The 27,069-nt window shown below is 37.7% G+C and overlaps 1 protein-coding gene across 1 annotated transcript; it reads left to right on the top strand.

Annotated features, from left to right (window-relative positions):
* Positions 1–14,294: 14,294 nt before the first annotated feature.
* On the top strand, positions 14,295–19,987 carry LOC114626824 (probable G-protein coupled receptor 83). Its single transcript, XM_028774343.1, has 5 exons — positions 14,295–14,461; positions 17,527–18,009; positions 18,214–18,339; positions 18,724–18,857; positions 19,267–19,987. The coding sequence occupies exons 2-5, from the start codon at positions 17,620–17,622 to the stop codon at positions 19,985–19,987; spliced, it is 1,371 nt and encodes a 456-aa protein (XP_028630176.1). The 5' UTR covers positions 14,295–14,461; positions 17,527–17,619.
* The last annotated feature ends 7,082 nt before the right edge of the window (positions 19,988–27,069 follow it).

Raw genomic sequence — 27,069 nt, forward strand, 5'->3', positions numbered from 1 at the left:
GGCCACAAACATGGGGTGCAGACTAGAGCATCTTGGTGCCTCAACATTGGAGCTCCAATAAGCAGGATACAGTGAAGGACACCGTGGGAAATAGAAGTGCACATCCTCACTCTTGTGCTGAAGAACCTGTTGACTAACAGAGCTGGCCTGGTCTTGGCACTCAACGTGAGGCAGTAAGAACAAGAGACCCAGTGAGGGACGTTACTGGAAGAAGGGTCTGCGGAAAATTCAGAAGTGAAACAAAGGTGATCGCCACAGGAACCTGCCATGTTGAGACCAGTAGGTCATAGTAACGAAAATGGAGCAAGAAATAAGTCAGCAGGAACAGATGAAAAAGTCTTTAAAGATGCGAGGAGTAACTTGCAGGCTGCTCTGAGTCAAGAGGGCCAAACAGATAAACAGATAAATAGAAGGTTGCTCTAGGCAGAGAGCTGAACAAAAATGTTGTATTAGATTGATTTAACTTTCAAAATGGGTGTGATTCTGAGTTGTTTAGTTATATTTTTTCTCTGGATAAAAGGTCAATGTAAAAGGTTTTTCTGGTTATTGGCGCAAGGATAGGCAGATTTGAGAAAAAAGGTTTTTCTATGTGTTTTCCTAAGAGGTCATTAAGGTAGTAGTTATATCTTCCAGAATTATATGGATCAGACATGACAGAGATAGGCCTCCAGAAGACTAGATTCCAGAGAATCAAACAAAATAATTACCTTGATACTAAAATTTGTTTTGAGATTTGTATATTACAGAATACACAGCCTTGGTGAATGAATCTTCTTGTCACATGCATGTCCACTGATGTCCTGGACTTCTAGCTGGATGCAATTAAGACAGTCATCAGAGGCTTATCAATTTACCCTTCCCCTCATCCCTCGTCTAATATCTCAATGCCCATATTCAGCTTGAAGAAGTTAATGAAGAGTTGATGCCCCAATTCCCTGGACTTGGGGACTGAGGTGGTTAATATTAGGCTGTCTTTCTAGGGAAAAGTAATGGTTTTATTGGAACAGAGAGGAAGAGCTAAAATTGATTACACAACCATAATCTATTGGTAGAAATCTGTATAATTGTTACTAAGCTCATGTAAATTCAAGGATTTCATTGGTATAATTTATTCTATTCAAAATTTGTGGGTACAAGGCTTAAACTTTTAACTTCTCCAACAGGGAGAATTGTGTGCTGCCCTTAAAAAAAGAATGTTGCTTTTATACTGACCATTCAGGCATTATTAAGTCTCTTGTCTCTTGGGTCCATGCTGTTCAATAAACTAATGGCTTTTGTACAACAACAGATAGACTCTATTCAAATGAAACCCAAAAAGGTCCTTTATTACAGGCTGGAAGTAGGGAACTCTAAAACCTCTGTCATCAAGACTGATGAGAATTAACTCCTAAATTATGCACTAAGCTGGATAGTCAATGACGGGTAAGAGAACACCTCAAGACCCTTGCCCATATCTGGGAGGCCTCACCATCCTAAGACAGTAGCTCAACCAAATGGCAGTTGAGTATCCAAAGACAGGAAAGGGAGGCTGGGGTCCTTTGTTCCAACCTAAGACAGGCACTGTTTCTGTATGTTTTCCCAGCCTTAACTTTCGAAAAAAATTTAAACAGGGGGACCTGTTGGGAGCCAACTCCTATTAGAAAGGGGCTATCATCTTTCCAGCCATTTCAGGCCATATACCCTGACAAGAGACTTGTTTTCAATAGCCTACAACAGCTGAGCACACTCTGATAAACATCTTGTTTTTCTCACGTATCTTGTTTTGTTGTTTGATGCCCTCAGCTGCAAGGTGCACGTGGTAAAATGTCTTCAGCTGCATTCCCCTGCTTGTACTTATATATATCCATGATTTCCTTTCAATAAACAGGACTTGAACAGACTCTCTGTCTTGTCTCCATTCTTTGCATCTCGTTTCTTGCTCCTTCATCCCCACTCTCTCTCTTGCTAGACCCTGACCCATGGACCGCAGCTACAGCTTGGGCCAGGACAGAGAGTCAGTAATCAAAACATTGCTAATTGCTTTCAATGAAAACCTAATTTTTGCCGGATGGTGGTGGCACACACCTTTAATTCCAGCACTTGGGAGGCATAGGCAGGCGGATTTCTGAGTTCGAGGCCAGCCTGGTCTACTGAGTGAGTTCCAGGACATCCAGGGCTACACAGAAAAACCCTGTCTCAGAAAACCAAAAAAAAAAAAAAAAGAACCTAATTTTTTAAAGTTTGTATTCAAAGCTTCTCTGAAACTTACATCAGTTTTCTCTTCCTGCATCATTTTTACTGATATTTGACATAATTTCCCACACTACTATAATAATTCCAATTTTATTCCTTAACTGATTATCCTAAAGACAGTACTTTGCTTAGTCTGTCCTATTCTACATTTATCTCTACCAATCCCTAAACCTTGCTTTACCCTTTAAGGGCTTATAAAGTCTCATATTATTTAGATTATTATTATATGTTTCCAAATACGATACTTCTCTGTCTTTTCTCTGAATGTCTTGTCCTTACTACATACACTACTCATTTAGTTCTTGGTGATTTGCTTCCTATTATTAACAATTACTTTTCCAATAGTATAGGTCTTTAAGTCTCTATAAAGAGATGAAGAATCAGATAGGCTTATGTTTCTGATAACTGTCTTCTTGTTATGTCCAAAATTGGTTCTTTATAGGACATTGACAAGCAGATTATACTCGAATGTAACCAGTAATTGAAAAATACATATTGCCACTACCCAGGTTTTGATCATGAACATTGTTTTCTCTTGTCAGTCTTTCTAGAGTTTTGAAGTGTTTTAACCAGCACATAGAGGGAACAAGTCTGAAGTGGCGTCATGTGCCCTCACTTCAATAAGGGATTTCTGAGACAAGAAGAGGTACTTAGATTTAAGATAGCAGTCTGTTTCCAAGTAGAAAATAAGCAGTAGGAGGACTTTAAATTTAAGTTAATGACCCTCATGACAAATCATCCTTTTCAGTGTCTCCTTTCTGTTCATCATGGTCTACCAATGGTATTTTTTTGTTATATTTCTACTGTAGCTCTTTATGTACAGGTTGTCTTATTCACATCTAATACAATGCCTACTACATAGTATGTGTAAATTATTTATGAAATGAGTTCAATGAATAAATTAATGTGATACTCTGTGGCATGTTCACAAGTAGCTAATTCTGTGTTTTGCATCACTATACACTCTAACCCCAAGCTAATATATACTCCAGTCCAGACATATCATGTCTCTGGATTTATACACATATCTTAATTTTTCATTTTGCTAATCACTTTCAATATAACCATTTCTAAATCTGCTCAATTTTTCCCTTTCATTTCAGACTGCATGACTATGTCATTGCTTTTTTTTATGCTTTTATACCCTTCACTTAAGGCTACATAAATTTTATGTACTTTCAACATCACATTTGAATCTTTTTTCATCCAGAAAAGTCTGGTCTGCCTTGTTTAGTGTTCCTGCACTTAATATTATAAGTAATACCTGGTTATATTTAATTCAGATACTCTTTGTGAGGTAATTTTATATAAAAGTTTCTCTGGTAAATACTGGAGTAAGTAACTGTATTTTATTTTTTTAAATTAATGTATAATTTTTTTAACAAGAGAGATTAGTATATTTTATTTCAATTTTAGATGACAAGAAGTAATATCATAGAGTAGCTAAAAACCATTTAATTAGTTGTACATTCTAAAGTACTGACTTATATGGAGTTTCTTAGCCAGCCATTAAATTATTTAGAAATTATCCAATAAGAGAATTCAGTATTAAAACAGTATACAAGTTATGTGTAAAAATATGTCCAAAATTAAGTTTCTTAGAAGCATAGAATAAATTTTACCCAGTGTCTTCCCTTTCCATTCCACAAGGGTCTAATGACTTGACATCATCTTTGCAGTCTTGGAAAACTCAGTGGATATGAAGTATTCAGTGGATACAGACAGCCAAGTTGTGTTTAAGTTCATGTTCCAAAATCAATCAGGTCTTAATCATTCTAACATATAAGCATGTCCACAGCATTCAGAATCACTTGAACTTTCAACCTCTATTCCTAGTTCATAGATGAAATCAGTTTCAGAAGCTTGTCCTTCTTTGTTCTCACCTAGTCACCCATTGGTTACAGCTGGACATTAAATCCTTCTCATTTTCATTGTAGAATGTGGCCAAACATGAAGTTTCCTTCTTCACTGGTATCTTTGCTTCTCATTATTATCCTGAAACACCAGTTGTTCATGCCATCACACACCTTATCTTTCTCAACAAATCATGCCATTTTTATATTAAAATGTTATAATAATGCATTGTCTACAGAATGAAATACCAACTACAAGGCATAGTTTTCAAGGGCTTTTATAATTTGACCCAGTTCTCCTTGTCTAGCCTTCTTAGCTCACACTCTAAAAGCATATATTTGGCTGTGATCTATTTGTGACTTGGCAATTTTGACATTATAATGCGCCCTTTGCCATCTCCATCAGTTAGAGCCTGGTACATTAATGAAGTTCTTTCCATTTATAAAGGTCTAAATTAAATGTCACCTTCTAGAATTAGAGATTATTAAACAATACAGAGACCACAACTCTCCATCCAAAGGAGAGGGGGAGAAAAAAAGAGCACTTTTTAATGCTTCTCTATATAAAGGATCATAATTTGACTTGTTTTAAATCTCCCACATTTCTCTGTCTTTTGTAATATAGGGTAGGGACTGTATCTAAATAAGCATTGCATCTTCCTGTTTATTTTCAGTCTTAAACATAGCACAGAGTAGGAAATAAGTAAAAAGTGATAACATTAGAATGATTTATAAAAAAGCAATGAGAGTGTCTAGTTCATCTGTTTAATGAAGAGCAAAAATTGATAGAAAGGTAGGAAAGAGCTAGCATAAACTTCATATGTGTACACATACACCTACGCACACAAACATATTAACTTACTACGTTCTGTTGCACATTGATTTAAGATGTCAAGAAAAAGGAAATGCTACCTGAACTGCTGATGTGTGGAGATCCCTGTATATTTACTGTAATGTTGTATAGTGATTGTTAATTGTTTATGTTGATAAGCACCAAAAAATATTAATAAGGGACACCTCTAGGCTAGAACATTTCCAGAGTGCATTAACTAAGGGGGAACACTAATATGAGTATACATAGTTCCATCCAGTCAGCAGTGAGTTGTGACAGAGTAAAAAAGGGAAAATCAGAAGCATTTTCTCTGCTTCCAGTCTGCTGTGAGATAAGCTAATCAGTATCTCCACATCCTTTTTTCTGTAATTTTTATCCTCATCAAAGCCCAGAAATACTGGACTAGTCAACAATTGATTGAAACACCTGTAACTATAAGCCAAAATAAAATTTTCATCCTTTAAGTTGTTGTTAGAAGATATTTTGCCATACTGACAAAAAGCCTAATTTATTTATTCTATGTAAACTAGTAGTAGTAGTAGTAAAAGTTAGAAACAATCAAATAGCCTATTAAAATTTCTACAAATTGTCCTAAGGACATGCAGCAAGTTCATTATTTCTTGATGATAATGAAAATGTTGGATTTGAGCTATGACTTATTCCTTTCTCCTGTTCCCAGCTTAGTATGATGAAAGTTCTGTACTGGACAGCAGATACTGAATTATATGTCTCCTTGGACTCCAATGTACAAACATAACATCTCAGATAAAATAAGAATGCAGTGGTTTTTGACCCATTTAACATGTGTGTTTCAGAAAGTGTAATACAGATTAGAGTTGTGAGATTTACAAGTACTCAATCCTGGAAAAATAATCAAGGGCAAGGGACAAACATTAAGTTCTGATCTTCATTACAAGTACGTTTCTAAGAAAGAGATTCCAAGGCAGAGGAGGTAGGCATACATGATTAATGGTTATCAGCCTGCTTAGCATTCTGCTTATAAAGCAAGTGTCTCTCCAGGATAAAGACATTTCCTTCCTTTCGATCTGGAACAGTGATACAAGATTTTATGTATTGAGAGAGAGGCAATATACAAGAGTAGTAGTTAAACAACCCCCTCAAATATAACTTTCTTTGAAAACAAGGAGTTAGGTAATAAGCAATGGAAATAAATTTGGTAGCCCAGTAAGAAAAATAGCCTAAGCCTTAGAGATTAGTTAGATTAACAGCAAAAGCCAGGAAATTGCATGGCTAAAAACAATCTTCAACCTAGGTTTTAGAGAGGGTCCCAGAGTTTGGCCTAAAACACTAACCCGCAAAGAAGTCCACATTTAATTGCATCGTGGTAGAGCAATTTATTTTCCAGAGCATTGTTGAAAACAATATTGCAATCATCTGGCAATCACTGAAAGTTAATACTTGGGCATGATACCATCAGAGCAGACAGATGAAAGAAAGAGATCAGGAAAAAGAGACAAAAATATTCTTGCTAAAGTCATTGTCATCCCAGAATGACTGTGCAGTATCGAAGCCTGAACTCACTGAGCAGAAATATCAGAGGCTGCTTGTTGTAGTGGAAATTTACTTCATTGAAATCGTATAATTCATTTGAAAAAAATAATCAAGTAACAAGTTTTACTTATAGTTACAAAGTTTACACAACAGATTATTGAAAACATTCAATTTTAAAAATACCCAACATGTGAGATATACAAACATCCACATGGAAAAATACAGGCAATGGAAACTTTCTTTTGATAAACTATGTTTGAACTTGAATTTAAGAGTTAGCAAGTTTGAATCAGTTATTTTAAGTACATCAGTGTAAACAAGGAAAACATTCTTAATTAAGTTAAAAAGGTTTAAGTACAGTGTTTCAAAGTATGGCATATCATTAAAATAGAAATAATAAAGTATAAGTTCTATAGCAAAAGTACAATGAAACATGAAAAGTCACTAGAGATGCCCAACAAATTTGTACTGAAGAGCTAACTTGAATATAAGTCAATGGAAGTTACACAATTTCTATCATAAGGAAAAATAACGATGCTAAATGAACAGAACCTTTAAGGTCATGAATACCATCAATTAATTCAAAGTAGCTTTAGAGATTTATAACTAAATGGATCATAGTCTAAATATTGAATAAAAGAAAGAGAGAGGGAGATTGGGGAGGGGAGAGACGTTGCATATTCAAAGCTACACAACAAAGCTTCCCAAACACAAAAGAACCTGCTATAAAGATATCTAAGTCAGAAATGAAGTCCAGAAAGTGGAGGCACAGTATATTAAACTGTTATAACTTGTTAACTAAGAATTTTATGTATGTCTAAATATTTTTAAATGAAAGTGACTCAAATATTAAAGCCACGTAAATATGTGCTAAATATTCATAGTCTGTTTAAGGACATACTGTAGCAATCGATTGCTAGCAGATTTTTAGTAAAAGAAATAATAAAGAAATTTAACAAAATGAATACAAAAGTTTTACCTTGAAGACTACAAATAATTCTTGAAAAATTAAATGAAATGTAAACAAAATTAAAGCTATTTTATAAATCTCATGCTCATAAATCAAAAGGCAACATGCTAAGATGTTAATGTTCTTCACAATAGATACATATTCCATGAAGTCCTTATCAAACATCAGACTGACTATTTTGCCCCAAGTGACAAGCTAAACCCAAATTTTACATGAAAATCTGAGGAATCCATAAAATCAAAATCATTATTGGACAAAGAATAGATCTGATCCACAAATAACTATTTCAGTTTACTACAAAGCTACAGCAATCAAGATGGTGAGATAATGATATATAGTTATATACAGATATTAGTAAAACAAAATTGAGAGTTGAGAAATTACACTTTATGATGACAATGAACTGATTTTCAAAAAGTATTCCAAGAGCATGTAATGGGAAAAGAAATATTTTCAACAAACTGGATAAATCACATGCAGAAAGAGAAAGTAGGACCTATATTTCGTAACATATTCAGCAATTCACTTATAAAAGTACAAAATCTCAAATGTCTAAAACTGAAGCTTTTATTTTTAAAAGATAGGAATAAATCTTCATGGCCTTATATGAAATGTTGGTTTCATAGATGTAGCACTAAAAACCTTAGTAGCAAAAGGAAAATAGATACATGTAATATAATCAAAAGTAAAGTATCTTGTGTTTCAAATCATCAAGAAAGTAGAGAGAAAAATTCAGAAGAAAAACTATTCATAAATCATAATCACAGTAAATGATGTGGATTCACATTATATAAATAAGACATAAAATTCAATAATTTAAAAATAAAAAAATTACAGTGAGCAAAATATTTGAATAGAAACTTCTCCAACAAACATATGCAAATTGTTGCTTGTCACATTAAGAGATACTGAATGACATTTGTGGCGGCAGAACTGCAAATAAATACCAAAATTAGATCTTAATTCATACCCACTATGATAGCTGTAAGGCTATATCGTATATATATTTATAGGAAGAAATGGAAAAATGGAGAAAATGAACTTACTGTGAGAGAATCGTATTCTCAACATCTCAAGAAGAAAATTAAATACCTAGGATTAGGTGAAGATTTAGTATCTAGAATATAAAAGTAGAATTTTAAAAGTGAACAAACACTGAAGAACGAATACCTTAATTGGCAAATGAGTTGATGAACTGAATATCCTTATTCAAACACAGGGGAACAAATGGTCAAAGTCTAAATGAACAATGTTCAAGATCTTTAACTATCAGACATGTATAAATCAATAGCATGTTGAGAATGAGGCGGAGTACTACTGGCCTGCAGTCCTAGTAGAGGCTGAGTGAGACAATAGGGTCCTGAGTTGAAGGACAGCCTGCATAACATAACAAGACTCTACCTCAAAACAAACTACATTTATATTTCATTTCATATTAGTCAGAATTATTATAATTAAGAAGATAGATAATGTTAAATGTCGATGAGGATGTGGAGTGTTTTTAAAAGTCTGTAAAATTCTGGTAAGAATGACAATTATTCCAGTCACTAGAATTCAATATGGCCATTTTTCAAAATAGTAAAATACAGAATGAAATCCATCTGTATGATATCTTGGTGTATACCCAAAGAATCAAAGTCAATGTAAAATATAACACACATGTTTACTATAGCACTGTTTACAATATTTAAGCTATGGGATTAACTTCTGTGCCCATCAACAGATGAATGGATAACTAAAATGTAGAGGGCTGGAGAGATAACTCAGCACTTCATTGTCTTCTAGAGGCTGAGGTTCTCCTCTTAGTACCCAGATTAGCTACACATAACTCCATCTCTAGGGAATCTAATTTTGTCTTCTGGTTTCTGGAAGAACCAGCATACACACACACACACACACACACACACACACACACACACACACACACACACACACTAAAATATATCCTTGAAAAAAGAAAATGTAGTATATATTTATAATGGAGTTCAATTCAGACATAAAAAGGAGTGAAATTTTGTTATCTGTAGGAAATTCAATAGAAATGGAGAACAATCTGTAAGGTGAAATAACCCAGATTCAGGAAAACAAGTATATTATTAGTATTGTCTTGTTAACATACTATAACATACCTGGAAAGGTAACTTAAGAGATAAAAGGTTTGCTTTGGCTCATAGTTCTCAGTTTACAGAGAGGAAGTCACAGTGAAAGAAGCATGAAGCAGCTGCTTACATTGCACGTGTACTCAAGAAACCAAGAAAATGACTATGTATGCTTATCCATCTTACCTTTTCCTTCTTGTTCAGTCCTGGATTATTGCCCATGGAAAGGCACTACTCATATTTTATGTGAGTCATCATCACATCTCAATTATCAGAATATAAACAATTGCTTATGTTCATACCATAAATTTGTGTCTAGATTCTAGTGTTTCTAGATTCCATCATACTGAAAATCAGTATTAGCCATCATATCAAGTGTTGTATACTTTCTCTTGCATGGAATTTAGAGGAATAAAAAAACATGACAGTAAGGTTGTAGGGTGGACACAATTAGAGATGTAGGAAAAGACAAATAAGATGGGGAGGAAGGGTAAGAGAAGGTATGAGCAATGTACATTATACATAAAAATATCATAATGAAACTCATTCACTTGTTAAATTAACATATTCTAATTTAAAAAGAAAACATTAATGGCTAGAGAGATGGCCCACTGATTAAGAAGTTTTACCCTTTTTCAGAGGACCTCGGTTTGGTTTCCTGGACCCACATGATGGCTTACAATCTGTATAACTTCCAGTTCCAGGGGATCCAGTGTTGTCTTCAGTCCTACAAGAGCACCACATGTACATGTGGTAACCTAGATATATACAAGCACAACACATATGCACATAAAATAATCTTTTTATAAAGAAAACCACTATGCTATACAAAACAAGACCATAAAAATCATCTATAATTTTACTCATAGAAAATAACTCATATATAAATTCTACATATGCAAAAAGCACATTAGTTATTTTTCTATATTGAAGAAGAATGCTTAGGTAAAATAGAAAGAAATGGGTACCACGTTTCTTTTTGTGGCCATGAAAAGGTTCTAGAATGTATTTCAGTGATGGTTGTACAAGTCTGTGGATATTATATAATCACTTGATTGTGAAGTTTATGTAGGTAAACTGTATATTATATGTCTATATTTTAAAACACCAGTAGAAAAAGAAAAAAAAGGGAGACTTCACTGAGAACTAGAATTGAAGCTGGAAACTGAAAAACTAGGTATGTCATGGCTAGGGCCTGGGGAACAGTTTTAGATTGTATGACACAAATTTTAGAACAGCCTCTGTAGAGACAGAATTTTAGTAACAAGACAACTACTAATGCTTCATAAATAGCTATGGTTGAGCCATAACTATTGCTATCCAGGGATGCAGAGAGGAGGGAAGTCAGATGGATGAGTTAGTAAGTAGGCTTTTAAAGATAGTCTGAAGAGTTTGATAAGATGTTAGGATAAATATAGAGAAAGACTGTTTTTTGGCAGGAATCATCAACAAAGTTAGGTAATTTGATGGGGGAGAGGGGGAACAAACATTTCCAAGACAATAAACAACTAAAAGAAATGTAAAGTGTTGGGTTGCTGCTTTACCTCTGCAGCAAGCTACGTTTACTTACTGACAGAAAAGCACACAAATTACAGAACAATCTCACGTAAACCCAATACACCAGAACTTCTAAATGAACAACGTATGACAAAAAAAATCCATAAAAGAGAAACAGGCATGATTAGCATTATGTTGTTCCTTCAGAGAATTTATCTTGAGGCATCATGAGAATGTGGAGAATCATATGGTATAGGGGCGGCTTGGTTTTCCCACTAATATTTCCACATGAAGCACATTATTTGCTTTTTTGTATGTTTTCACTTAGAAAAAGAATATATATGTCCATATGGAAAAAAACATGCTAAATTTGGTTTAAAGCTTTTAAAATCAACATCACGGTATAAGATTAGGTACCAGGTGTGCCCCTGTGTTCAACAAAGAAAACCCTTTTACCTCATCGTTTTGTTGGGCCAGGGCTGTGCCTTAGAGTGATGTTTAGGTTGTGGTGGAGTGGAAGATAAACGCAGAAATTTGCCTGTATTTGAACATAAATTCTGGGAAACAGTGGCTTGGAAAACTGCCTGCCATGATAAAACATTCAATACTGGTACTCCGTGGGAAGCAAAAGAAGCCAGGGAGCCCTCGGCCTCTCTCTCCTCCCCCTTGTGCGCCCCTTCTCTGAACCAGTTGTCTGCAGCCCCGCCCACTCTTCCTTCCCTGTGAAATCCTATAAATCTGTTACCAGGAGGGCTTTGATCTGTGGGAAGAGCGCGACAGCTCTGGAGCTTGTGCTCTTTCTTCAGTCCTTGATTGGCTGGCTTGAGCTAACTCTCCGTGAGCCACACGTGCAGCCGCTGCATTCCTTAGCTGGAAGATTTCGGAAGAATACCAAGAAGTGCAGCTTTAGAAGCAAGCTGAAGATACAACTCAAATCCTGGAGACTTAATGGAAGAGAGAGCTGTGTTTTAACTGTACCTGGCAGGGTAGAGCAGAAGATTTCTGCAAGGTTAATGATGCTGTTGCCTACTTAGGAGAGGAACAAGGAGTAGGAAAGGAAGTTGGAGTTGTGTGATGTGCAGGCAACAGGAGACTGAGTGAAAGTAATTATTTCAAGGCTATTGTAGGATGAAAGCAAGTTAGATTATCTTATCCAAAAGGCTGCCTTCTAGGTCTGGAATTCACTGTTTGCCCTTGGCTGTGCTTTTTGGAGGTTATCCCGCTGTTGATTGAGGGGCTCTTGAAGTCTAAAGACATTGTGGGCTTGTAGGGGTCTGATCAGTGGCCATCAGAGGTCGACATTGAAAAAGAGGTGTGACATTGAAAATTAGCAAAAGGGAAAAATAGTTGGTAATGTTTCTATAGTGCTTGGCCTCTCTTTGAGTGTGGAATATATTGTAGAGGCCCCCTTAAAGAGGAAATGCTGAGTCAAATGAAGATCCTGGGTGCTTTATGGTTAAGGGAACTTTGATAAAGGAGTCAGAATATAAGAAATCTTTCAATATTGTCTAGAAGCAAATTTTAGTTGTAGAAGAGATGCAAGAACATACTCTTTGGCTACTTAGATAAATTTGGTGTCCAAATTTATAAACAGAATTTCTCCTGCTCCTACATTTAGTGAATTGACCCTGTGCAGAAAACAGCAGTGTTTTTAGACTAGTCACAAAAGGAACCTCTGGATGCTGCAAAGATGATCTTATTTCTACCCTGGTTTGAATAAACATCTTTTAAAAGTAAATATTCATATCCAAATGGAAAAGTTTTTAATATCTCCTGGTAAAAGCTAGGGTGAGGAAAAATTATGAGGTGTTCCCATCCTGAAAATTTTCATTTCATTAAAAGCCAGAGGTAACTGGGAGGGGAGGTCTAGCACACAAACTCATAGAAAGATGGAGAGTTGGGCTTTCCTGGAGTCTCTAAAGGAAATCAAGTATATATGAGAAAGATTTAAGAAAATCTTTATCTTTGGGGGGAGATATTTAGTGATTTTGACAGATGGAATTACTCCTGAGCTCTTTGGTAGGAAATAGGTTTTAAAAGTAAAACAAAGTGGGATTTTTTTTTATGCTACCAGAAAGACTGAGATTTATAGAAATCTGGAAAGTTTGCAGATTACCGAGTGAAAATCAAACGTGAAAAGATTAAGGGTATCTCTATTCTTCTCGGAGAGACTCAGTGAGTCATTGCATCTAAGGATTCTCTGGTTGTTTATATATTCCTTCAAGAAAATTCGCAAGAGAGATCATAGAGGAAATGGGGACTCCAATCTGTGAATTAAACACACACACACACACACACACACACACACACACACACACACACACAGAGAGAGAGAGAGAGAGAGAGAGAGAGAGAGAGAGAGAGAGAGAGAGAGTCCAAAATGAGGGCAGAAAAGAATTTTCTCGAAATAAAAAAGCTGAACGACAAGTGGTTCAAATAGACTCTTGGGAATTTTATGCCAGGAAATTCCTGTTTCTGTCTTCTCATCTTCCTTGTATTTTCTCTTGTGCTTTCCTTCTCCTAAGGGGAGAAAAACGGAGTGGATCCGTGGAAAATATTCACCACTCTGGTTTTGCAAACGCTCATGCATAGTTCTTATATCACATATATTGTTTGGCACCACCATAAGTAAGTACACTGTAAGACCGCTTTCTAAAGATGCCTTTTCCTTGTTTATTTTTCCCTTTCACCTGCCACCTTCCGCCTCCAGATTCCAAGCCTATGCGGTTCCGAAGGCTCTTACCGTGTTTGCTTGGTTATGGCTCCATACAGGTTTTTTTTTTCTTTTTTTCTTTTCTTTTCTTTTCTTTTATTTTTTTATTTTAAATCTGACGACCAAGTTACCTTGGGGAGATGGGTAGCAGGAAATTCGGGATAAAAGAACTTGAGCAGAGAGGTGAATGTTAATTACATTCTGGTTGATGAACTGAAAGGGGAGTATTTAAATGAATGAGGTTAAAAAAAAATTAATGTACCTCATCCGCAGTAACCAACCCCCAAATTTAGATGCATCATCTGGTCTAGCCCCCAAAGTCTCCGCATCTTAATAAGAAGACAAGAGAGCCTCAGTTACATAGTGGAAGTGTGGAAAAAAATTAACTAGCTCCGATTTACTGCGGAGGCCACCTGTGCCCCCCCCAGTCCCCCCACCCTGTGTGTTGCGGACCCAGACAGCATCTCGTGGTACAGGCAAAGTCTCGCGCAGAGCTCTGCCAGCCCTCGCGGGGCCCCGCCCCCTATTGCTGAGGGTCACTGCCCAGTCCCACTGACGCGGGGGAGTGCGCACGACTCTGCCTGCGGCAGTTGGCTGTGGTGCGCAGAGCCAGAGGCACCTCAGGCTCTGAAGCGGGGACGGACCTGGACGGACAGGCGGCTAGTCCGCTAGTCCTCTAGTCCGTCTTCATCTCTCCTCTGCCTGACCAGCAGACCGAGGCTGATAGACTTCAGTCAGTCTCCGGATTTTAAGGTAAGTCTCTTGACATTTACAGGAAAGGCTGGAGATATGTGGGGGTGAGCTGTTGTCCCTGAGACTGACAACAGGTAAACAGAGAAATGGGCAGATCAAATCAGATTGCCCATGAAATAGAAAGGTTTGGGGACATGGTACCCCTAAGTCCACCAGGCTCCCACACCCCCGAGTCCTCATCCTGTGTTTTTTTCAGGATGCATTTCTTCCACAGGTTATCTGCAAGTGCAAAATCCCGAATTATTAAGAGCTCTGGGTGAGTCCCTAGAAATTCCCTCCTATTTTGTCTGTTCCTATCATCAGGGATCCTGGCACTCCTGAAAAGTGAGGATATCTGCTTCAAAGCCTGTTTGAAAGCGCTCCTTTCTATTTACTACATCCCATTCCATTTTCGTGCTTCTGGGTGTTTTAGCCCCCACACTGCCACACTTCTACAGTGAGAAAACGCTGTTTTTGTTGTTGTTATTGTTGATGTTGTTGTTACTGTGGTGGTGGTGGTGGGGGGTGATGGTAGTGGTGATTTCTTGCGCATCAAAGTACACACAAACTGTAAGCTTGACCTCACGACTTGGAAAGCCAGCTACCAGTTTTAGAGATGCAGGGTACACATTCTGTTCCCAGACCCCTCACCCTCTTCCCTATCTCGCTTTCCAAGGAGAAGGTGGGCTGCGTCAGGGCTATGTCTCCTCCCATAAGAGCCCTTCCCCGCTGGAATCATTCGCTTCATAACTGGGGAGGGGGCCCCGGCCTGGGGTTGAGAGGAATCAGTGTTCGTCATCCTTTTTACCAGCAAGAATGTAAAGAACAAATCTCTGTAATTAGAACTCTAGGATCTCAGTTTCCAGGGTGTTGCTGGAGGTTGAGGGGTGGTCACCAATAGCAACCACCCTCGCGAGGCTGAGGTCTCAAGATGACGTTGTTCCTTAAAGCACCGCCCTCCAGAAATTTGGGGAAGGGGCTATGAATGAAATTGCATATTCCTCTCCACTGCCCCCTTCTGACCGTTTGATTATAAGAGAAGTCTTGCTGGAAAGAAGTAGTTTTTAAATCCCTTTCCCACTTGATGGTTTAGAAAATTCCAGAAACGGCTTGGAGCTCCCTCCCCCGCCCCTCATATTCCCTTGCAACAAAGGGAGGGGCAGAAGCTCAAACCTTAAGGCTCAAAACCTCGCTTATTTAGATGCTATGTTGGGGCACCCCTTGCTCAGAGCCGGATACCACAGTCTGACTGCCCCCAGTCAGAAGAGAAATTCAGGAACTGTATGTGGCCAAAAGGGATCCCAAACATTAGCCTAAGGATTCTCTTTGTTTTCCCCATAACACAAACATTTTGAGACAGGCTAACACTATACATCTCCACTTGGAACTGGTTATTACAGCCCAGGCTGTCCTCAAACTCGTGATCCTTCTGCTTTAGCATTACCAGTTCTGGAATAACAAGTGTGTGTGTGTGTGTTTTGGGGGGTGGGACTCTGATTAAAATATTTGTGATGTAATTGTGAAGTGTTTAGTATGGAACCCAGTTTTTCAGGCATCCTAGTTGTCACTCAGCTACATCCAAAATTTTCCATAATAGATTTTGTGGGTGGAGAAGGAGCCAGAGGTGGGAAGAAGAGAGAAAAACAAGGAAAATCTCTGACTCCTCCCCAGTATAACCAATACCACAAACAGCACTACATTATTTATTCCACACAAACATGTACCAGATACATTGAACAAAACATACCATACAAGTGCATGTACAGCAGAGAAACTTATCACATAATTATGTAGCATGCAAACATACCACCTAACACACACTCAGGTCTTGTTTAGAAAATGTACACAATACAAGTCTGTGTCATGGCAGTATGATCATGCTACATATGAGTTTACATAAGCAAAAGAACATAATTTGCTAAATTAAAGCAGTCATACAAAACATATATAAACAAATGTCCATGCACAACTCCCATGGACATGGACTAACAACAAAACCACACACACACACACACACACACACACACACACGAGAAATGTCATTTTTCCCCTTTTAACCAGAACTTATTTGCTTAAAAACAACAATGAAAATGGATTCAAACAGAAGGAAACAGAGAATTTCCTATCATGAAAAAAAAAGTTGTTTGAATAGTATACATGTTCATTCATGCATAGTAATTTAATTTTCTGCACCAGCTGATGAAGCATATAGCATCTCCTTTAAATAGAGAAACTAAGGAAAAATAACTTTTAGGTATGTAGTTTTATTTTTTGTTGACACAATGATTATGCATATTTGTGGTATATACTATTACATCTTAACAAATGTATGTAGTGCAAAAGTATTGGACTGTGTGGTATTGGCATAAATATCATCTCACAATTTTACCATTTATTTATGCTGAAAACATTTTGAGGGTCTTTTTAAAATTTAGAAATATGCTATTAATTTTTTGTCAGTCATAGTTATTTGCACAGTCATCCTGCTATTTAGTGACAGGGATAGTTTGGAAAAGAAAACAAAAGTCTTGCTTTTAAGTTTACAATTTCTGACATGCTACCCTTTTACATGTATGCAAACATACACATTACTTCCCTTGCCCTTTATTAAATAGGTGATAGCCTCTGCAGTTAGAGACTAGCCACCTATTTAGAAGCGCATTTCTTCTGGCTTGATCATTTTATTTATGTAAAATTCTCCACAAAGCAATGTAGAAAGATCAGATTTCCATAATCCTACAACTCTATGGAAATAGTTCAGAATACCTATCCTGCTAAGCCTCAATAACCCAAATTTGATTAGGCATTAATTACTAAACAATTAATTAATAGAATATATATTAGAAGGCAATGACTGTTTTAAGCAATATTTATATAATATGATAAAAATACAGGCTGATACATCTATCATTCTATATGTGTGATCTAATTGGCTTCACAGGATTCTATCATATTAATTAAAGTGGGCAGACTAGCAAGCCTGCTAGCTTCTATTAAAAAAAAAATAGTGAAGACCTGGCTCCTGGCTTCTTTATTGGACCCACTGTTCTACATAATGCTAATGTGTTTGATCCTTCCCATTTTAGGTGGAATTAGGAGTTTCTGTTTGCGAAGATTTGGAAAAAGTTTCTATATCCTTTATGGTTCCTTAGTTTCTGCTTTATTCTCCCCAGACAAAAATGAACACTTCCTTCAAGGGAGTATCTCCTTTCCTGTCAGAAATGGAAAGTGCCATTGATTGGCTCGGAGAAAATGTCAGTTGGATTCCATCAATCGAGGATCAAAGCTGCAATCACACAACCCAGAATGGAACCAATATCTCCAGTGCAGAATGGGGAGGGCCAAGAGGAACGGTCACTAAATGGATAGGGGGTAATCCCCACATCATGGCAAAGATCGTGCTGTCTTTTGCATATGCTGTCATCATAATGATATCTCTCTTTGGCAACTCCCTGGTATGCCAAGTTTTTGTCAAGCACAAGGAAATCAAAAAATCAACAGGCCTTCTCATCTTCAATCTGGCAATATCTGACATTTTGATAATCCTGCTCAACAGTCCATTTGCTCTGGTGAGTCATTTCTATTGAGTTGGTTTCAGCACTTAAGAATGAAGCTGCTCCATTTTAGGGGTGGGTGATGGAACATAGGAAAAAAACAGGAATATTCTTGCCTGGGGGCTCCATTCTAAACTCTAGCTTCTCTGTAATGCTTAAGGACAGTATTTTAATAATTAACCTATTCTCCTTCTTCATTTTCTTTATTTTTTACCCTAGGCTCGTTTCCTGAGTGGACAGTGGGTTTTTGGTAGGATCATGTGCCATGTCAGTCGGTTTGCTCAGTACTGCTCCCTCCATGTTTCAACTCTTACACTGATGGCAGTTGCTATGGACCGGCACCGGGTAAGATGACTTGAGGACACTTCTGAATAAAAGTGCAGCGAGTGAGAAATAGCCAGGAAGTTTAGACATCTTACAGAATTCTACAGGGTAGAAACATCTTTGAGAATAGAATGTTTTCAGACATTTTTCCCCACTGTCATGCATACTCTTACAGCTGGAGACCATTTAGAATTTCAGAGCTTTGGGACTATATATGTGTGTTTTAGTCATCCTTTCTTTTCCCTCTAAACTACTTTCAATCCATCTGTGTTTATATTGGAATAAGATAAATTAATAGTCCAAGTAAACTCTGTAATCCAAGCAGAAACTTATTAACCTGTTTCAGATTATGTAAACCACACTGACCTGGGCTGATTCAGGAAGGCTGTTGCTTCTCTTTTGTAGGTAATTCTGCACCCAATGAAACCAAGGCTAACCCACTCCCAAAGCCTATTTGTTGTTGGCGTGATCTGGAGTATTGCAGTGTTCCTTGCTCTGCCGCATGCAATTTACCAAAATCTGTTCACTCTCGTCAACATGTAAGTCAGACATAATGGATAATTTCACCTTTTTCTTTCTAGAGACTCCCAGGAAGTTCACATTTGTTATGTTCTTAACTTCACTTTCATCACTTCCCCATTTTCCTGAATAGAAGAAAATGGTGCCATTTTCTAATTCCAATGTGTTAGTGGAACCAAAAGGATGGGCAATCAAGATAACTGGCAGTGAAGAATCTGGTTGTCTTCAGTTTAATCTATACGTAGAATAGACCTGCAAGAGATAACATTTTAGTTAACCTTCTTAATTTTAAAATTGAAGAAATTAAGACCTAAAGTTTCAAGGGTCTGGGATTTTATATGGACATACTCTGCAAAGGAGCTTCTAGAAGTATCCAGGTGTTCATTCAGTTAGTCTTGTTATCTTAACTTCTATTCTGCTTTCCTCCAGGGATGGTGAAGTCAGGAGCTACTGCCTCCCTTCCTTTCCTGGACCCAGCACACTGGTTTCGAAGTATGTGGACCTTGGGACATTTATCTTGTTGTATATCCTGCCACTTCTGGTGATTGTTGTAACCTATTCTCACCTAGGAAAGAGGTTGTGGATTCAAAATGCTATTGGTGATGCATCTGCTCGTCAACTTATGGCACACTACCAGAAGCGCAAGAAGAGCATCCGAATGCTGATACTTATTGTATTGGTCTTTGCAGTTTGTTGGTTTCCACTTAATTTCTATGTGGTTCTTCTTTCCAGTGCAGGTGTAGAAAATGATAGTGTGCTTTTCTATGCCTTTCATTGGTTTGCAATGAGCAGCACCTGCTACAATCCTTTCATCTACTGTTGGCTGAACAGGAGCTTCCGTGCCAAACTAAGATCTATATCATCTGTGAGGATGCAATCACTGTTTGTGTGTAGTAACTCCCAGGTTCAGCAAATAAAACCACAGGAGAGTCATGAGCTTCGGGAGCTCCCGACATCTTCACTGCTGCGAGTTCCCCTGGCTGTTCCAGAGCCCCAGGTTTTTGAGGATCCCAGTTTGGCTACAGGGGATAATTCCCAGGTCTCTGTCCAAGGGGAATGGGAAGATCCAGATCCCTCTCTAGATGAAGAACCAGGGCCCTCAACCCGGGATACTTACTTTTGCATCCACATGCAGACCACCAGTCACTAAGTTGAGCAACCACCTGATCCACTGGAATCTTATTTAATGAGTACCTTGGCACCGACAATTCAGTCAGAGATGGGGTAACCTTTAACTTAGATGCTGAGGACTGTGTTTTAATATCATGTACAGCCTCACAAATCCACTTATGGTTTTGATTCGTCGTTCTGACAGCAGAACTCTAATTGATTAGTCTGCTGTGCCATAGTCGAGGAAAATGACTGTGCCATACCCTGAAGGAATTTGTTGACTTACCTGTCTTACTTACCTTGCAGATGCATTGATGAGAACTAGATTTCGAATCAGATTATTTGGTTGCCTCCAGTTTTGACCAGTGATTGTCACTAATAGAGATTATAAGATGGAGGAACTGTGGTTGAAATATATCAGTGTAAAATAATTACTAGAAAGACTACATGGTAGCCCCTCTCTGCCAATAGGTACACCTTCCTTTACTTCACTGCCCTTGTGCACCGACTTGGTGCTGCTATATGATTACTTTCTGCATCAACTTAGTCTGAGGCAAATACTCATGTTAAGGAACAAGAAATACTGGCAAATGACTCTGAACTTCTATTACCCCATCTTTGTAAATGTGACTGTAAAACTCAGTCTGTACAGATCTTTGACTTTAGACTGATTTCCCCAGCTTCAGATATCTCATCTTGTGTATAAACTGTAGACTTTGTCTGGAGGAACTACTTGATATTTGTAATTTAACTAGTGTATACTGGCATATGTGGTCTCTGATGAATTTATTGACCTTTCCTATCAGAACTGCCCATCTGAGTTGACTATCCACTGATTTGTGGTCGTATCTTTCTCCTAATATTTTCAATGACAACTAGATTAGCATTTTCAACCCCCCAACTGCTCCATCTCAACTCTATTTTTTTTTTTGCATCCTAAATTGAAACATGACATAATCAAGTGCTTACATGTACATACATTCATACAGTTTTATGTTAACACAGGTATAAGCATGTATATACTGCTCCTTGTTACCTCTCCTGCTATCCACCTGCCTGGTGCTGTCACTTATTTCTACCTGTAATTTCCATGCTAATTGAGCTTAGACAAGATTTCATGCATTAAAGTGAAGTCTTGCAGGCTCTGAGATTGTGGCAACTTTTTGCCTCTGGAATCAGAATTTCTTTACAGTTGGTGCTTCACTTCTTTCTTTGATTTGATTTTATGTTTTTTTATGCTGTATATCTCCCTGTGAAAATTGTACAGACTCATAATCTGAATTGTGCTCTTCTTTGCTAATTCCTTTCCTTTGCTGTCTCTATGCTTTTTCCCTAACTGTATCACATTTTCACTAAAGGCTCTAGTTTTATTTCCCTTTCTCATATACAACATTTTAACTCAATTCACTTTATTTCATATTCTATTTTTTTTTTGTAAATTATATTAGTTTCACATGCTGGGTATGGTATATGTTCTCATTTAAACATACCTTTGTAGATTACAACACTGCTTCTCTCTCCTTTCGACATTTCACCCAGGTGCTCACGTTTCCATATTTCTTTGTTCTGGGCTATTAAACTTGGATTTTGGTTGCTGCCTTAACCAGAGGTTCACAACTTCCTGTGCTGAGGCTCATCATCTCTTCAGTAATTGAAGCCTCCTCATTTCCGGTGCTTCGTTTCACCCTAGACTCTATCTTTCTCTGTTTGCTTCCCCTACTTTGCACTCCCTCTCCCTCTTCTCTCCTCCCCTCTCTGTCTCTCCCTCCCTGGTCTCCCTCCCTCTCCTTTTCCCTTGTTCTCTCCTTCCTTCCTTCCATCCTTCCTCTCCTTGGTGTTGCGCTCAGTCTAATAATAATTCATTATTCCTTTTCCAGTTTTCCCTGTACACAGATCTCCCTCTTTCAGTTTCATATACTTTTCTTTCTTTCTTTTTTTTTTTTTTTTTTTTTTTTTTTTTTGGTCACAGAGATTTCCTTCCTTCCTAGGAGAGTAAACATTCTTGTTTGTTATGTTGTCTTAGAAAATCCATCAGAGGGCACCATATGCAAGGATATTGAGAAGAGTCTAACAGTTTCCTTGACATCTCAGCATTCCTTAATGAGATTGTTCTTTCTAGCCGAGTTGTTTGCTTATATTTTCTTTGTGGAATAGTTATAATTTAATATCTGATTATAAATGTAGGTCTTAGTATCTGCTTATAAATTTAAGAGCTATAACATTGCGAACTAATTTAAGCTAACTTTATGTAGAAGAAAAACTTATTCATGGCCACAAACTTTACCTTAGGTATGGGATCTTTGGTGATCTAATTGATTTACTTTAGCAGAGAGTAATGGCTCTAAGAAACCTGTTACTGAACGAAATCTAGCACATGTTAAATTTGAATGATAGGAACAGCATCTGTACAAGTAAAAGCACTTTGTGCTTTGATTTTGATGTAAGGCAAGCATTCCCTATAGTGGAAACAAGCCCAGGACTCAGAATAGTGGGACAATGCCTGTTTTGTTCTTGAGTCAACCATTTGTGTGACCTTAGGAAAGTCATGTGGCCTTAGTGTGCCCCAGTTTCCTTGTCTATAAAAGGTGGATAATAATACCTACTACCTTATAGGGCTATTGCCAGAGTTATCTGTGATAACAGGTATTATTATTGTTAATAGGTTCATTTTCTTGTTACCCACCTTGTGATTATTGCTGTTAATATTACTATAATTGTAATGTTACTACTTTTATTGTTAAGTATTGTTAAATTGATGTTGCTGTGCTCCCCTTGAAGTGAGGAGTAGTACACAACTAAGAAGGCTATGAAGACATTTAAGAAAAGATTACTTGATGTATCTCATTGGCGAAACAGAGAAGCTTCTACTGCCTGTTTCGATTACTTGAAATGATGTTGGACGGAACACTGTTGAGAGGAAAGAGCTTTCTAGAGCTCTAGACAGGGACAGGGACACTAGTAGAATTCTAGGGGACTGATAAAAAGAAGCACAAGCCCAAGTAATAGGCCAATGAATAATTTTGAGTTAGTTCCTCAAGTAGGTTTTTCAGTATTTTAGCATTTCTGCTCTGAAAAGGGTGGCAGATAAGAAATCAAAGGAGAAAACTTGAAAGATGTAAAGTGTTTACAAAGTACAGAAGTGACACAGGGTTTCTATTCTGACTTGTTATCTCTTTTCTAAGAATCCCCTCTATTTATGTATGACTCAATGTAATTCTCAATAATTGTATTACATATTTATATTTGTTAATGTTTTAGATATCATAGTAGTATATTAAGTGTAATAGTACTCATTTACGGTGCTCTTCTAAAGTGTGCTTAAAGTGTTTTATGGTGTTATATTTAACCATCTGCCAAAATAGTTCGCAAACAAACTGCAAAAAAAAAACAAAAAAAAAACAAAAAAATTACTGTTTTATTTATGTGTGCTTGTTTATATGGAACACTGACATTTCCCCAAAGAGTGATTATTGATGTTGGACTTTGGAACAGGTTATGGTAGAGGGAATTCCTTTACCTAGACACAGCAACTGTTTCTGGAACTGTTCTGCTTGACAACCAGCAAGGGTGAATGATGAAGTTCTGGAGCTCCAAGTTCTACTCTGAAGCTCTCTACTCAGATGATCTGTTCAAATGTGGGAAGGGTTCAAATTAAGGGTATAGAGGTGGCTGACTCTGAGATTATTTTGTGTCAGCTGGGTTTTGTACTTAAGTATATTTTGACTGGAATAATTTTTCAAGTGTTTAAAACTACAGATCTTTGTGAATCCTTTGTGACTATGTATGTGCTCAATTAAAACTTAATAAAGCTAAATAAAGTAAATGAAAGTTATTTCTTTCATTAATGCAGACACCCTGTATTATCTTAAGCTCCCAAAAAGCAACTCAGTAACAAGTAGCCTAAAAAGGACATATTGACTTTAGAAGCAACAGCCTGTAAATTAAACTTGATTAAATGGAACTTCTTCCTGGCATGGTCAGATTCTTGCTGCAGATACAAACCTGTGGAATTAAAAGTGCTCTGGGGTTGTAGTTTCTCCAAGCATCAGATTCAGTAAAGGGTAAGCTCCCAAAAGGTGGAGGAGGAGAATAAAGAATATAAAGGAATGGTCAGGGACAAGTGACACAGCAGTTACAGATAATGAGTATGCTTATGTACCTTTCTAAAAATAACACTGCTAATCCTTGTTGAGAAGTGATCACAATGAAAGGGAAATGTGAGAGAAATTAAAAGGGCACTAGGATAGAGTCAGGTAGGTTAACAGAAGATGTCCAGGTAAATTGGCAGGTTTGAGTGTCAGAATATGTCTGAGTGACAGAATATAGTTAAGGAAAGGAGGACTGGGGCTAACCATCATTTGCTCTGCACAATAGTGAACTCACACAAATGGATCTCGATACCCATTGCTTCTGTGCTGCGGCTGCTGGAGCTGTATCACCCATAGCTACTCTACTAATTAGGACAGTGAATGGCCCACAGAAGAGGCACTGACAGTTAGCTTATCCTGTGAATAAACACCTGGTGAACATCACTATCTATACTTCCACTGTCCCAGCTGCCACAATTGCAGTCATTCCACTGCTCAGTATTGTTTCTGCCAGTGAAAGAGCCTCAGAGAAAAGGGGAATAAGGCTCTCAAAACCAAACACGGATTAGTTCCTGGGAGCTCTGGGGGGTCTGGTTGGTTGCTATTGTTTCTCCTATGGGGTTGCAAACCCCTTCAACTCCTTCTGTCTCCTCCACTGGAGACTGTGTGCTCAATCCAATGGTTGGCTGTGAGGTGGGAGTTGGTGAGTGGGTGGGGGAGGGGAGATGGGATGGGGATATTGGGGGTGGAACTGGGAAAGGGGATAACATTTGAAATGTAAATAAATAAAATTTCTAAAAGGAACAAAGGAAGGAAGGAAGGAAAGGAAGGAAGGAAGGAAGGAAGGAAGGAAGGAAGGAAGGAAGGAAAGAAGAAAAAGCATACATGGAGAGTATGCATGAACATTGCAACCAGGCAGGTATAATTATGTAAAATGTGGACAGGGCACCAATGCAAGGCCAAAATAATATTTTTATCAAAATCTAGTTTGTCAAATCAATGATTTTACTGAGTTTGGTAACCATAAGCAAGGGTTTACCATACTTACTTGAGTGTGTTTGACCCCAAGCAGCTGCATTAATACAGAGTCCCAGCACCACTGATGACAACCTTACAGAAGTTATATCATGAAGTCCCCCTACTGTTACCCTTTTCTACTTTCTATATACCTTAGTGTCCCCTATGATTACTAGTAGCTAGGGTAGTGCTGACAGAAGTATAGACTGGATCCTCATGAAGATCCTATACCCCCCCTTTCATCTACTCAAGGGTGTCAATACCTCCACTACTCTGGCCATAAACCCATCCCTATCTATTGTACTGCTCAATTGCTTGCATGGATACCTGGCCAAGATATGGTCTAATCTAAGATGGCATCACATTATATCTGAAAGGACACAGCCATATTTCAACACTGGATCCGTATCCTCAAGCTTCAGTGTTTCCTGAGCCTTGAATGTGTGACGTGCCAGTGATCCTTTGTTGAGCATTGGGAAGCCATGCCCCTTCAACAGTCACACATTTTCAGTGTTTTATCTAGTTATCACTCATTCTAATAGCAATTTCCACTCACTATAAGAAGTTCTACACAAAGGTAGATTGTAGCACTAGTCTATGAGCATAAGTATAGATGTTCAAAAGACAATTTGACACGCATATTATATCCATTAAGTAAAACAACAGATATATTTTGCTTCTCTACATGGGCTTGCAACCTTCCCAGCTATAAATTTCTATCCGGACTTACAGTAGTAAATGTGAATTTTATCCTGTGGAATGAGCCTTACCTTCAAACAGTGAGTTGTGGGTTGTGCTCATAACATATCATGCTGTTGCACCAGCTAGCACACCTTGCCATGGGGCATATTCCATTTAAGTAGCATAGCATGCAGAGGCTAGAGCTGAGTAGGATGGTTGGTGACTGTTCTCCAGCAACCTTCATGGGGCCTTCTGGTACAATTATAGCCAGCCAGTAACTAGGCAGCATAGAGCTTGTTCCCAGTCTGATGTTCTGAAACCAAAGTATGTGGCATCATTAGCAATAGTGTCTTTAGGTCTAATTTTAGTGTACAACCAACAGTAATGACAATAACCCTTATCATTTTGAGTTCCTTTCTGGGTTGTCTGGCCAACAACCCATAGGAAGGTAGTCTACTACTGGTACTATGTTCTTCATTTGAACATTATGACTTCTGGGAGTCCCAAAAAGCACCCATACAGAATACCTCCATCTGCATTTTTAATCTGCTGCATTTTTCCCCAGATTTCTTCTAGATCTGTGTTTTATTTTGGGTTCCTACTGTAGTGATAAAACACCATGGCCAAAAGCATCTGAGAAAGGAACAAAATTATTTCAGCTTAGAGTTCCATATCACAGTCCATCATTGAAAGATTTTGGGGCAGAAACTCAATGCAGTAACCTGGAGGCAGAAATTTATGTTGACATCATGAGGAATATAATTTTTACTGGCTTACTCTCCATAGCCCAGGACTACATACCCAGGTTTGGCATCACCAACAATGAGTTAAAACCTCACACATCAATCATTAATTAGGAAAATGCTCCTAAAGGCTTGCCTGTAGGAAAATTTTATGGAGGAAGTTTCTCAACTGTGTTTTTGTATTCTCAGATAACTCCAAGTTGTGTTAAGTCAACAATAAACTAACCTGAACAATCAATAAAAATTTCAGAATTTATTATTATATTATCTGTGCAAGAATCTTTTTACAGAAAATGAACAAAATCTCTGAAGGCTCACCACCAACCATTCAAAGTGTCATTTGATCTCAGGAGTCAGTAGCTGAGGATGTATTAAAGAAGAATGCTAACAAATTCTAATACAAAAGACTCCATTGCTTATATCAATTTTTTTTCCCTCAAAAGAGCCATGTTAGATACTGTGGTATGAATGCAAGGCACAATCTTATTTAGGTCTCTGAATCTATCATCATTATCCATGTACTACTTCTCTGCATCTTGGGGTACTACAATGGGACGTTCAGGAATTTCTCCATTCAAATGAGCCTTGAGGAA

The sequence above is a fragment of the Grammomys surdaster genome, unplaced genomic scaffold (genome assembly GCF_004785775.1).
Source record: "Grammomys surdaster isolate TR1022 unplaced genomic scaffold, NIH_TR_1.0 240, whole genome shotgun sequence".
Classification (NCBI taxonomy): Eukaryota; Metazoa; Chordata; class Mammalia; order Rodentia; family Muridae; genus Grammomys; species Grammomys surdaster.

Coding starts and splice junctions, on each gene's coding strand:
- LOC114626824 (XM_028774343.1), top strand. CDS start 17,620: ATGAACACTTCCTTCAAGGGAGTATCTCCTTTCCTGTCAGAAATGGAA. Junction 18,010..18,213: donor TCAACAGTCCATTTGCTCTG/GTGAGTCATTTC, acceptor TTTTTACCCTAG/GCTCGTTTCCTGAGTGGACA. Junction 18,858..19,266: donor CTGTTCACTCTCGTCAACAT/GTAAGTCAGACA, acceptor GCTTTCCTCCAG/GGATGGTGAAGTCAGGAGCT.